This window comes from Pseudorasbora parva, chromosome 11 (genome assembly GCF_024679245.1).
Source record: "Pseudorasbora parva isolate DD20220531a chromosome 11, ASM2467924v1, whole genome shotgun sequence".
NCBI classification, from domain to species: domain Eukaryota; kingdom Metazoa; phylum Chordata; class Actinopteri; order Cypriniformes; family Gobionidae; genus Pseudorasbora; species Pseudorasbora parva.
In genome coordinates, this window is record NC_090182.1 from 16,413,034 (window position 1) to 16,426,900 (window position 13,867).

Below are 13,867 nucleotides of genomic sequence, written 5' to 3' on the forward strand. Positions count from 1 at the left end.
GTAAACGCAGTATTATATTTATGTATATACTGTATGTGCAGTCTGTGAGGACTACAGTTTATCCTACACATATATTATCGGACATTTTATACATTTTATTTGTATTTATTTTATTATTTTCGATGTAGGATAGTGATTATTTTAGTGCCATATAATGCAGTGGAAAGCTTTTCATACTTCTTTATGTTTCACTGTACTTTTATTTATATCACAGCGTGTGTATATTTGACCAGCCAAAAGCCCATCTCACTGGGATATTCATCAATTGAGTCAACACTAGCCTCTGTGTCATCCACGATACATTAAAAGTTTATGAGGCCTTTAAATCTCTAGAACCTTCGCCCCGCAGTCTATTCCACAATAACAGCCAGGCGACACACTCGATGTGTAGCATCTAGATGAATAATCTACAGACATAGATAAAAGATTGTTTAAATGACTGCAGCTCTACAGACAATCCTGTGGACAGCAACATTGGCAGACTGAAACCAGAAGACTCTAAAATGCAGAAAAACATATGCATACTGTTGGGGTATCCTGCAATCCCAGAGCAATATTTTATTTTATTTTATTTTATTTTATTTTATTTTATTTTATTTTATTTTATTTTATTTTATTTTATTTTATTTTATTTTATTTTATTTTATTTTATTTTATTTTATTTTATTTTATTTTATTTTATTTTATTTTATTTTATTTTATTTTATTTTATTTTATTTTATTTTATTTTATTTTGAATTTATTTTTTTAATTTATTTTTTATTATAATAATAATAGTTATTATTATTATTTTATTATATATATTTTTTTTTTTTATTCTATTCTATTCTATTCTATTCTATTCTATTCTATTCTATTCTATTCTATTCTATTCTTGTATCTAATTTTTAATCTGCCACCAAATAGAACCTCATTAATCCAAGTATAGTTGGGGTCATATTGTTAAGTTCGGTGATCTAATTTTAATGTTATAAATATTTCATTTTATCTTTGTGCATTTCTTTCTTTCTTTAGTCTGCCATCAGATAAAACCTCATTAATCCAAGTATAGTTAGAGGTAATATCGTTAAGATCAGTGAATCCCGTCTTCATGTAAGGAATCATCGAGTGCACATTAATGTGCTAAAATGAGGGCGCTTGCTGAGTGTTGCATCATGGGACACTACTAAGACCACCACATGGCCATTATACAAGCGCTCCCTGAATACATAAAACAAAAGAAGAGGATTTAAAGAGTGGAAACTGTGGGCAAAACTTTATTCAGTATCAGCAAGAACTGTTGGAGCTGACATATCGTCTCACGCTGTTGAATATAATGGCCTGATATATTTCCCTTTTAACTTTAATCAAAAAGGTGAATGATAAAATGAAAGAAAGAAAAAAAGCCTAATCATTTGAAAGTGCAACAGAAAGTGTTTCCTATGCTACAGAAATATGATAACCAGTTAATTATCTTTGCATGTCGACTTTCTCATTTGCGCCTAAAAGGAATTTCCTTTCTGCAGAACACCTCTCATTTAGGTTCATGTTTTTGGGTTTGTATGCCTACAAGCTGCTAAAGTCTGAAAACCCTAAAGCTAATCAGTTCTAACACCACAATTAACCCTTGGTGACTCACAAATCTGAAGACCGGGTTAAGGTGCCTGCACTATTGAGCTGGTTAAGAGTCAAAGGAAATGAACGAGCTCAAGACATGGGAACAAGACATCCCATTTCTTTGTTCATTTACCATGTATTTAATAATGCCATATCCTGGCCTTATATTTTGGAGTGGTTTCCTGTACGTCATATCCCTCTTAGTACACTGTACACCAGGATCATAACCACCCAATTACAATACCCAATATTTGATATTTCTAAAAGATTACAATTTTTAGGCTGGTCCCCCTCAGTGGTTTAACAGCGCTCATCATTGTCAAAATGATAGCCAATCAGATCAAAGAAGGCATGGCTTAATGTTCACTGGAGATGAGTGTGAATTCCAACACAACACTTTTAGTTTTACAGTGAAAGAGTGCGTGGTAAGATATTTTTTTACATTTCATATTTTACAATGCATGCGTTTAACGACCCACGGTAACATACAGTAATGCAAATACTGTTGTAATATTGTGCCATTTTAAAAGTAATATATCATAATATTTGAATGATGTCATTCATAACTGAATGTGATGAGACAAGAAATGTATTACATTTTTTAGACGTACAAACAAGAGTGAAACAAGAGTGAATTAAATGTGTGCATATTTGTAAATAAAATATTACCATTTTTAATTACACTACTAATTACTAGCACATTTTTTCAGCTTTTTTATTAAACTGATTATTAAACTTATATTGATGAATACATTTTACTTTATAATGTAGAAACAGCAACATTTACCTAAATATTTAGCTATGAAAGCATGTAAATTGCACACAGTGAATCAAATGAATGATCTGAATGAACTGGTCCTGCTTTATATTAGGTGGCATTAACTATGCAAAACTTCAGTACAGTGTACTTATTTTATTCATATTGTATTGCAAAACACTTTTGCTAATATTGAGGAGGGATACGTGAAATGTTTTGGACAGGTGTGGTGGTTTGGGTAAGGGAAGTGTCAACAGTGTAATTATAAATGTAACTACAGAAATTAATTACAGATGTATTCCATGCAGGTACATTTTAAAATGTAAGTACAATGTAAAAACATGTATGTACACAATAAGTACACCGTTAGTAGGTCCTTACAATGGGGAGCATTAGGTCCAACTGATATAAAGTAGGTCCAATGAACTGATTCACAAAAATGAATCCCCATACTTGACTCACACTTCACAACATAACTTTAGAGAGAGAGGATGAGTTTGTAGAGGGTGTTTAATTATTGACTTTGTTGCATGCACAATATAATGTAACATAAAAACAAGCAATGTCCCATATGCTACACTGCCGCTCATAAAAGTAGCTAATTATGTTTAAAAAAAAAAGAGCTACTAAAAAGTGTATGTTAACAACATCAGTACTGTTAGTTAAACTCTCCTCAATACTGGCATACTTATTTACTGTGCGTGTATAGTGTCCATGTTTTTTTGTTGTTGTTTTTCAATCTTACTGCATAATTCTGGCTTTATCTGGATTCTGCAGCCTAATCAAATCAAAATTAACATATTTAGAACCATCAGAACCATCTGAATCGTCCTTGAAGGAGTTTCTTTGCATCAGGATGTCAGGAAAGGCCAGTTGACCTTGGCGTTTGAATTCATTAGCTTCGTGGGGTTTTGTTTGGACATTGATGGCGTGTCTCTTCAGCCTTTGTTGTCTCTGATGCTGCTTGTTGCTGTACGCACTGATTCTTCTTCTTTTTTCTATTCTTATAATTAGACTTTCAAATGGTGTGATCTGATTTAGTTTCATATTCAGATGCTCCTCTGTTTTGCCTGCTTATGAAATGTTTTTTTTTTTTACTGTAGCTACTGGTGTTTTCACTCATTAAGAGCACATTGTGACAAAAAGGGCTTGTTTATTTGCACAATCAAGGTCGTGGTCTGTAATGAGCAGAACATCCTAGTAACACACAGCTAAATCTCGTTTTGTGCATTTGCATTTAAACCACATTTAAAGCCATTCCATAAAAACCATATTGTTATTATTTGGTGCCACTGGTCTCAAATGTTAGTCCATCCGCCCGCCCGCCCGCCCGCCCGCCCGCCCATCCATCCATCCATCCATCCATCCATCCATCCATCCATCCATCCATCCATCCATCCATCCATCTATCTATCTATCTATCTATCTATCTATCTATCTATCTATCTATCTATCTATCTATCTATCTATCTATCTATATAAGTTTACAGTAGCTGCATGTTCTCTTCCTTCTGCATAAATACTCTGTGAACCAATTTTTCTCTTGCTCTCATTTTTAAAGAGAGAGATATATATATATTAAATTAAATGTCAAATTTTTTTCTCATAATTGCGTGATATTAGTCTTTAGAATTTAATTGCAAGTTTATATCTCAAAATTCTGAGAAAAGAAGCCAAAATTGTGAGATGTAAACTCAAAAAAAAAAAAAAAAACAAAGCTAAAAAATATTTTAAATTGTCTTATTCTGTGGCGGAAACTAGCTTTCTGGGCAAAAACAGTTGAAACATTCAAAAAATCATATTTTGTTTTCTACAGAAGAAAAAAAAAGTCATACACAAAATGAGAACATAAGGAGGTTGAGTAAATGATAACACAAATCAGATTCTTGTATGCACTGTCTCTTTAAGTTTGTTGTTTTTCTCAGAAGCAGTGTGTGGAGAGTAAATGGTGTATGTAGAGCTTTAATGGCGGCCTGCAGCAGAACTGATGCAAATGTCCGCTGCAATCTGTTCCTATTGATTACCCTGTTTTTTAACTGTCCTCGTTCTCATTTTCTTTCTTTCTCTCTCTCTCTCAGTCCCTCTGTATTTTCTTTTCAGTATATGACTGAAAAGAAAATCGTTTCTGTCTGCAGTCCGGTTGTATATGGATGCTTGATTGCACTCACACTTTTTTATTTGCAAATTTATGCATACAAACTAATCTTGATTATAGGAGTTCACGCTGACATTTCCAGCTCTGGGCTGTTGTTTGCACTTCTGTGTCCTAATCTCTCACTCTTTAAGGTCATGGTGATAGTAGATTTGTGTATTTTTAACAGGATTTCGGAGATGATGGATCACTGTACATTACCAAGGTGACCACTACACATATGGGCAACTACACCTGCCACGCAGACGGCTACGAGCAGCTTTTCCAAACACACAACCTGCAGGTTAATGGTATGTAATTTACAAGCATATTCTCTAGCAAACTGACCAATCAGAATCAAGAATTCGAGAACCAAAACAGTGAGCTTGTGCTGTGTTCACACCATGTCGTTACCGTAATTATGTGATGGAAACCCATGACGTTCACAACCTCAGATTTAGATTTATGCTTTTCGTTGTCAACTATCAACAGCAAAATGAATGTCAGATGGTACAAGTAAGAGCCGTTTAAGTTTAAGTTCATTATGTTATGTGCTTTGAGACATGAGGTAATCTAACACTGACACTTGTCCAGTGCAGACTCCGATGATATCAGGATATAGATTTTTTACAGTTGATAAACAATAAAAAAATGACATCCAATTAGAATCCATCCTCGAGAATATTAAGTAGCAGATGATACAAAAAACTGCAGCACATGCTTATAATGAACAAAACGTTATCGTCCACTGTTGTTGAAGCTAATATTGTTATAAGTCTCTTATCATGCCTTAAAGCACATCACATAATGAACTTAAACTTAAACTGCTCTTACTTGTAACGATATTAATATTGTTATTGTTTTAGTGTTATTTACAGTTAACATTCTGAGTGTGAACGGTCATTAATATCTTTATTTTAAATAATACATGTTTTTTTTTTAGCAATGAATACTAAATTAAATGATTTTCTAATTGCCAAGTGTTTTAATAGCCTAAACACTTATTCTATATTTATAAAATAGGACTTTTAATAATAATAAAATATATTAATTGTATTACGTTGTTGTTATTACTTTTCACTTATAGTAATTATTACAGCATTTAATGCAAATGTATGCATAATTATTATTATTATATATATTAATTAGAGTTTGCAATGCAGGTTTATGAATATTACATAATGAAATAATATATTATTATTATTATTATTATTATTATTATTATTATTATTATTATTATTATTATTATTATTATTATTATTATTATTATTATTATTATTATTATTATTATTATTATTATTATATTAACATGGTACTTAGTTTATGTTACATAACCGAGAGATTAAAAAGATTTTTATGATGTGCATTCCTTGATCTCCTGCTACTTTTTTTTCCTTGCTATATCTCATTGACACATGAAACACACAGCAATCAAATGTCCCTAAATGATAACATCACAATGTAATTAGAATGAAAAACAATTGAACTTGCCTCTGGAGTTGTTGCCTAGCAATTAATCATGGTCAGAGCTGGGAGGAAATGAGAAATTAATTAGGGGATGTGACACATGTTCCCTTTTTGTGTTTTGAGCCACGAGGGCACTATAGTGCTCCCCTTTACCTAATTATGCTTCTTGATGACCAAAAGCAATAGCAATGGTCTTTTTTTTTCCCTCAGTCCACTGTCAGTTTGCTGATGTTTTTACCATTATTGCGTCTGTGTAGTTTAATTCAAGCTAAAGCATGTACGTTTCTCTATGGCAGACAAATAAAAGAATTCCGAGTAATTAATGTCCTGCACGGCACACGAAAACAGCGGCTAACCCTCTGGCTTTAAATTGTTGTCCTTAGCACCTTTTTCATTTAGAATAATGACAATATAACGTTGTTGCTTTATTCTCAAGGCAGGGTTTCGCTTGATGGTTAACCAAGGTTAATAAAAAGGGGGGAAAAAGAAGAAAAACATTAATAACCATCTCTGTGATACATATATACATTGTGTGAGTGGGTGTCATTTTTCGTTATTTGTTTAAGAGCAGTGTTAGCTGGGAAAATGAAAGGGGTCGGACAGGTTCACAGAGACCTGCTGAGTATCAGAGATGGTGAAATGGAGAGGAAACTCTAATCGAGGACACTGAAAGCTCATCAGCACCGACGCACATACAAAAGCACCAGAAAAACACACAATTCTCTGCGCCGCATGTAATGGACACGTCCGCACACCAAGAGAGACAAAGACAAACATAAACTAATAAATCTGACTCTCAATTTCACGGAGGAACAAATACACACAGAGAATTTATCCGGTCCAGTGATGGCGGACTTGCACGCTGGCGAGCCAAAACACTTGCTTATTCTCACAGAAAATCAACACTGAGGAAAACAAAGAAAAGGAGGGCAGAGGAATAAAAGGAGGGAGATTGCAGGAGACGAGAGGCCATGAGAATTTTGTGATAGAGCTGTCAGCTTTGATGTGTTTCACACAGGGGACAATCTCAAGTCGATCCCCAGGTAATAAAATACCGGTGCACACAAAGACAGATACAGGTGCATACACACACACATACGCACATACACACACATAACACACACACACACAAACACAAATAAAGAAAAGTCCTTTGGTAGGAATTTTATATAATTTATTTTTCTTTATTTAAAATAAAAAATAAGAGACAGTACTGGTTGTGTTCTAGCTTATTTCACCAAAATTATGTCATTAGTTTTTTTTTTTTTTTTTAATCTCTTTTTCTAATGTAATTCTCCAGGTATAATAATAATACTTGTTTGTTTCTGTTTTTATACTTCTATGCTGCTGTTTCTTTCCCCAAAATTATTTTATTTAAAGCTTATCCTAGGAATTTTCCCATATAATGAAAATATTAAATATAATTTTAATATAATTAAATATAATTACTTAATGACCAATTAGAATCAAATATTCAAGAATGATCATTGAATTCAGGGAAGCGTCTGCTATAGGCTGTTTTCTGTTTAGTTTTTTGTCAAAATTAGGTTTTTTGAAGATTGCCCTGGTTATTTATATGTATATTATATATTTTTATATCCATCAAAAGTGAAAGGAAGCCAGATCTATCAAGCTGTAACAATGGCATAGACATATATTTTTTGTTCTTTAGTTTTACTGGAAGATATGTAACAAGATATAATGACAATACATTTTTGATTTGTTCCTGAAACTAATTTATATTAATAGCTTCAGATCACTTTAACTCATTTTAACCACTTTTTTATGGAAACGCAACACTTATTGTCAATATATGAAGTATTGATTTCTGACTATGTGCTTTTAAAATGATACTAGAGATTGTTCTTTTTCAAACTCAGTATTGCACTGTTAGATATGCTTTTCTACATTTCCTTCATGCATGGCTTTGTTTTCACACGGTTTACTGTTTATCATAATCTGCTCATTACCAATGAGCTGATCTTGGAACACCACAAGGGCCTGAGCTTGCGATTTTTACACTAAATGATTTCTGCTTTTCAATCGTGAGTTGAACTCCACAGTCCCAGCGAGCTTAAGGCTCAGATTCCACTCCCTGTGCTTTGAAGCAAAGCATTTCATTAAGTCAGCCCCCTTGCGTGCTACAAAATTGTGCCCCTGCCACCGCTGTCCAAACATTTCCTCTCATATAGAGTTCTTAATGGTAAATAGTAAACAGTAAACTGGTTAAACAAAGGGTTTTTTACTGTTCTTGTTATTATTATTGTTCTTGGCTTTGATATCTTTTTATTTGATAATCGATGACAGATTGGCAGTCGTCTCAAGCTCATTTGAGATTCTGTGATGATTTTGTAGAATATACAAGGTATTTAAAAGTCAGAAAGGCAAAAGAAATATAGTCTTGTAGAATAATAATAAATAATAAAAATAAAATCATTCTGAACATACAGGGCTGTGTTTCCCTAAAGCATCATAAACCTAAGTAGATCATCAAACCATTGCCACCAATGATCCACTTGACTCACAATGCATTTGGGAGGCGCATCCCAGGATGTTGTTTTTGTTATTTTATTATCTCTGCTCATACTTCATCCTTTCCTCTGTTTTTTTTTTTTTTTTTTTTAATATAGTGCCCCCTGTTATCCGGGTATACCCAGAAAGCCAGGCACGCGAGCCAGGGGTCACAGCCAGTCTGCGGTGCTACGCTGAGGGCATCCCTGACCCGCAACTCTCATGGCTGAAGAACGGCATGGACATCACCACAAAACTCTCCAAACAACTCACACTTCAGGGTACAAACAAATAACCATTGGACATTTCTGATTCTTTTTATGATGTTTTATTGTAATGATACAGTGGCAGAAATTACACACTTAATGCATTTAAACAAATGTGATTCATGAAGAATTCCTTTTATTTAAAGAATCTTTTATCCATTAACCCTTTGACTAGTACAATCACACCTGTGTGATTAGAACTTTTAGCATATCACATGATCAACTGCAAAATTCAAATGTGCTTTTGCGCTTTGGCTGGTGCTGAGCCAGAAACGGACGTGCTCAGTGCTTGGTATATATCACAACTATTCTGTGTTTTCACCCACATAATGTTTATTTTAGGTTCCAGCCATTTAAATACACTTAATTACTAGCAAATAAATAAATGTATAGTTGGTAAATTACACACTGATGTCTGTGGAAGTGAATTTACATGAATCAGAAAGATCTGATCACTGATCTGTGGCATAAATAACATGGCGGTGCCCATTGTGCATTATAGATCAAATAACATGGTCATTATTATAATATATATAGTTTTTTTTTAAGCCAAAACTCATTCACTTACACATATTTGAGAATATCAGATAGTTCATTGTATAGTAAACAAGTTTGTGAATATTTAACGAAATAAAAGCGACACATCTGTCGTGGCTGTGATGTCACCTGACAAGCAGATGCGTCGCCATGGAAATATTAATGCGAAGCATCCTAAAATAACGATCACATTAAAAACTCACACTGGAGGGGTCAGTTAGAATATTTTAAATTTACGTGCGAAAGGGCTAAGGAACAATATTTGAGGGGAAATGCAATTCCACTGGCAAATGAAAAGATAATAATCTCACAACAGTCATTAGCCGCTTTTCCACCACTGAGCCAAACCATTCTTGTTGCTTTACTGTTCCATTCCGTGCCAATCTGGCCAGCCTGTACGGATATGGTTTAAATTTCCACTAAAAAAGGGGCTCGTTGGAATGTAATGCAAATTACATAAAAAAAAAAATAAAAAAAAAAAAATAAAAAAATATTTATGTCATTTGAACCACCTTCAGTGGTGCAGTTAGTAAAGCATATGGCTAATGAATCATTGTTTTGATGCGATCAACACAGATTTGAATCTGCTTTTTGCAGAGCTTGCTCTTCTTTCTTTTCTCATCACAAATCACATCAGAAATGCATTTACTTTAAAAAAAAATATTAAGAAAATGTCCTAATGTGGAAATAACGTGCCTAACGAAATGTTTAATAATAATAAAAGCATTTATTGGGTAGGATTAGGGGTAGGTGTAGAAAGGGATGTTATTGTCCCTTTAAGGCGGCATTCCATTAATAATTGAAATAAATATATTCATTTACATTCTATATTATTATTGCATCCTGTTAATGTACAGCACTACTGAGGTGCAAATAGTATGTATCTTTCAAAATAAAGTATAAATTACATGTAATGATATTATTTATTATTGCATAGAAGGCTACTGCTGTAAATATGGTGTAAATAGAATTTATCTTTTTTCCTTAGTACATAGTATCTACAGCTATTTTTACTTAGTGTAAATAGCAATTATCTTTATGAAAATATGTTCACTAAGTGTAAATAGAATCTAGTTGATATTAACACCTGGTGTAAATAGCATCTATTGCTTTAATATAACTCCTATATATTATAAATAATATACACCTAGGATGACTTGAGGGAGATTAAATCATGTGCTAATTTTCATTTTTGGGTGAACTAACCCTTTAACATTATTAGAACTGCTCGGCATGACTGTGGAGAAGTGGCTATTCATTCCATAATCAGAGTAAATGTAGCTTAATCTACAAAGTCCAACAGATCAATGTGGTGCTGAATAAACGTTGAAGGAGGTATTTTAAGTATAGTATTTTTTACTGCATTAACAGAATAATGCACGTGCGAGTTAACTGATTTTATATAGTCCTGAAATTCCCAAACATAATGGCAGTGCAGTACTCTTTTCTCAACAAAAGCCTTTACACTAACTGATTTGACATTTAAAAAAAATGTGTCCAATTCTTTAAGCAGACGTTGATCTTGTCGTTCTGAAGAAGCTTTATATAGCCGTGATGCCTGCTGGTTGCGCTGTACCGGTGATTGACGTGTTTGTCATAATCTAGATCTTTACTCAATCCCACAATCCCCCCTGTGGGGCCACTCATCAACAAACATTCCTCCAAAGTCAGCTGTTCAGACTAAAGCTAACATGACAACTTGAGAACTCTATAAATGTTTCAGCTGTTATCAAACACATTTTCGTGATCCCATTAGAGGAACTTACATAAATGGAGCCGTGATGGAGGAAAAGTTCACTGTCTTTCCATCAATCTTTCTTTTTTTTTCCATTCCAGCTAACGGAAGTGAGGTGCATATCAGTAACGTCCACTTCGAGGACACCGGCGCCTATACCTGCATCGCCCGTAATGAGGCGGGTGTGGACGAAGACATCTCCTCTCTATTCGTGGAGGACTCGGCTCGGAAAACGTGTATGTATAAGTCATGATGTGCAGTCCATCCCTCCTTATGATGAAATTTCACTTCCTGTTTCTTTGCATTATTCATCAGACTGGACATTAATAGTTTATAAACTTCAGATAACTTTAGATAAAAATAGAACCAGAAGGAGATAATGGATGAAAAGTCCCAGTGGCCGGATGTTTCAATATTTTTCACTAGTTTTATGGTGCTCTGCATTGAAATGAATGGGAAATAAGATTTGTTATATAAGATTATCTTAAGGAAAATCTCAATTTAATGAATGTTTTAATATAATTTTTAGATTTTCCTCTTGATGTCACCATTTATAGAACAACTGCAACTACTTGCCTCAAATAGTTACCATTCAAAAACAAAAGATTGGTAAGATTTTAAAGGTGCATCATGCCACTTTCCGTCCGCTAGAGGGCGCCTATTCAAAACAAAGGCGTAGTTTGATGACGCCAGGTTTGAGCGCAGCATCTTGGGACATGGTCTTCACCTCACAGCCAGTGGAAAATAGGACTCGGGCAGAAATCATGTTTATTATTAATTTTATTATGACTGGACGGGACACAGTCGCCGGGTGCCCGCACTATTTCCGCTTTTCCGGTCATGAGTATGAGGTAATGCCGCTCTGTTTATCGTATTAGATACATTTAAGTGTGTTTAAAATTATGTTGACGTTACTTTGTGCATTCGCTCAGCGTCTGCTCTGACATTTGTTGCACACTGCGAGAGAACTGAAAAGAGAAAACCATGGAAAACCGAGGCTAACGCAGATATGACGCAATTGACAGGCGACTCTCTCAAATGCTATGCTGGAACGTCCCGGGTTCTCGGTTAAAATGGCAATTTTCTCTCATTTTACAAATAGTTGGAAACATATGGGATATTGCCAGAACTCAACTGAACAAAATATATAACACTGGCCTGGTGGTTTTGGGGTATTTTACTGCAAAAGTACTACATAGTGTTTTTGAAAGAAGTCTCTTGTGCTATTTTAATATATTTTAAAATGTAATTTATTGCTGTGTTGGCAACTTTTCAGCATCATTTCTCTAGTCTACAGTGTCACGTGATCCTTCAGAAATAATTTTCATTGCTGATTTGGTGCTCAAGAAACATTTCTCATTATCAATGTTAAAAATACAGCTGTGCTGCTAATATTTTTGTGGAAACGTTACATATGGAAGCTTGTTTCCACCACTGAATAAAAAAAAGGTAATTGCAATGTTTTTTTTTCTCAGAATTGCATGATATAAACTTGCAATTTTGAATTAAGTAAGAATTGCAAGATACTGTATAAACTCAGAATTGAGGTTTATTACTCGCAATCGCAAGTTTATATCTCGCAATTCTGACTTTTATCTGCAATATCTTTTAAATTGTTTTATTCTATGGTGTAAACAAGCTTGCATTAATACTTTTTCAGGATTTTTTTTTTTAATATATTAATTGAGTTATCAATAGAAAGACCAATTGAATGTGTCCTTGATGAATAAAAGTATTAATTTCTTTAAAACCAAACATCTTACTGACCAAACTTTTGAATTGTTGTGTGTGTTTTGATGTGCTTGTTGATACAGTCTGATAGTTATGGGCAGTGAAGGATGCAGAGGAACCTCACAGGTCATCATACAGTCATCGGTCACTGTTTCTCTAATAGTTTCTGAAGGTGTTGGGATACATAGTTCAGAGTTCTGGGTATTGTAGTTAAGCAAGATATGACCAAGCAATGCACTGTACAGAAAGAAGGCCAGAGTTTCCTCTCGGGTCATACAACCAGAGCCAGTGCAGGCTGTGTTTTCCCTGCATGCATAATGGATGACATTATTCTCTCAGATTCACTACAGCTCTGCCCACTGATCTGGAGTCAGTTCATCCAGTCCCTTTGATCTCTGCTCTGACAGATGAACTCCTCCTGCTGTCTGCTTCAACACTCGCTCTAGACCATCTCATACGCAGTTTCTCCTCAAGCAGTCTATGATTTCTGCGTGGGAGAATATTCTCATAGGTGTCACAAATCATTTGTATTCTAGAATATATTTTCACTTTGGACACAGAGTTTATGGTGCTTTTGCATCCTTAAAAGCTCCAGCCTCAATTCATTACATTATTAACTGTGTAGAAAAGCGCATTTGACTAGATTATTTATAAATCTTTTTTCTTTCTTTTTTAAAGTCATGAAAAAGAAGCAAATGTTTTCATTTTGGGTGAACTGCTATTTTGATAGTTCTGATTCATCGTGTGTGTTGAAACCAGGCTAAATGGTTGGATTTGCTGGTCTGTGCTATTGCTTTCATTGTGAATGAGAGGAACAGTCCTGCACTGTCGGCTGGGATTTCCTCTTACGTTAGTCCTGTAACAACAGGTCTGAAATCATAAGCCTGGGATGATATACGGCTCCCTGCTTCCACAGAGCGCAACAGCCCGGCAGATACATTTACAAATTATGCCTAAACTCTACCTAAATAAGACTTTAACACTCTGCTTCAGCTTTGTGTAATGAATTTGTTCTTGTTGTGAGTAACTTATTTACAGGAGATATGGTTTCTTTACATTATATGCCTAAAAATACAAAAAATCAGCTTCAGTTGGTGTCTGGCTACACAAGATCAAAATTGGAAAAAAAGAAAAAG

General features: G+C 34.3%; 1 protein-coding gene across 2 annotated transcripts in view; it reads left to right on the top strand.

The window, feature by feature from the left end:
- fstl5 (follistatin-like 5) overlaps window positions 1-13,867 on the top strand; it is a 168,416-nt gene that overhangs the window by 114,273 nt on the left and 40,276 nt on the right. For both annotated transcript variants that reach the window (XM_067457225.1, XM_067457226.1), the window contains exons 8-10: window positions 4,675-4,795; window positions 8,582-8,743; window positions 11,102-11,236. In XM_067457225.1, coding sequence (XP_067313326.1) covers window positions 4,675-4,795; window positions 8,582-8,743; window positions 11,102-11,236 — 418 coding nt within the window. The remainder of the gene's footprint in view (window positions 1-4,674; window positions 4,796-8,581; window positions 8,744-11,101; window positions 11,237-13,867) is intronic.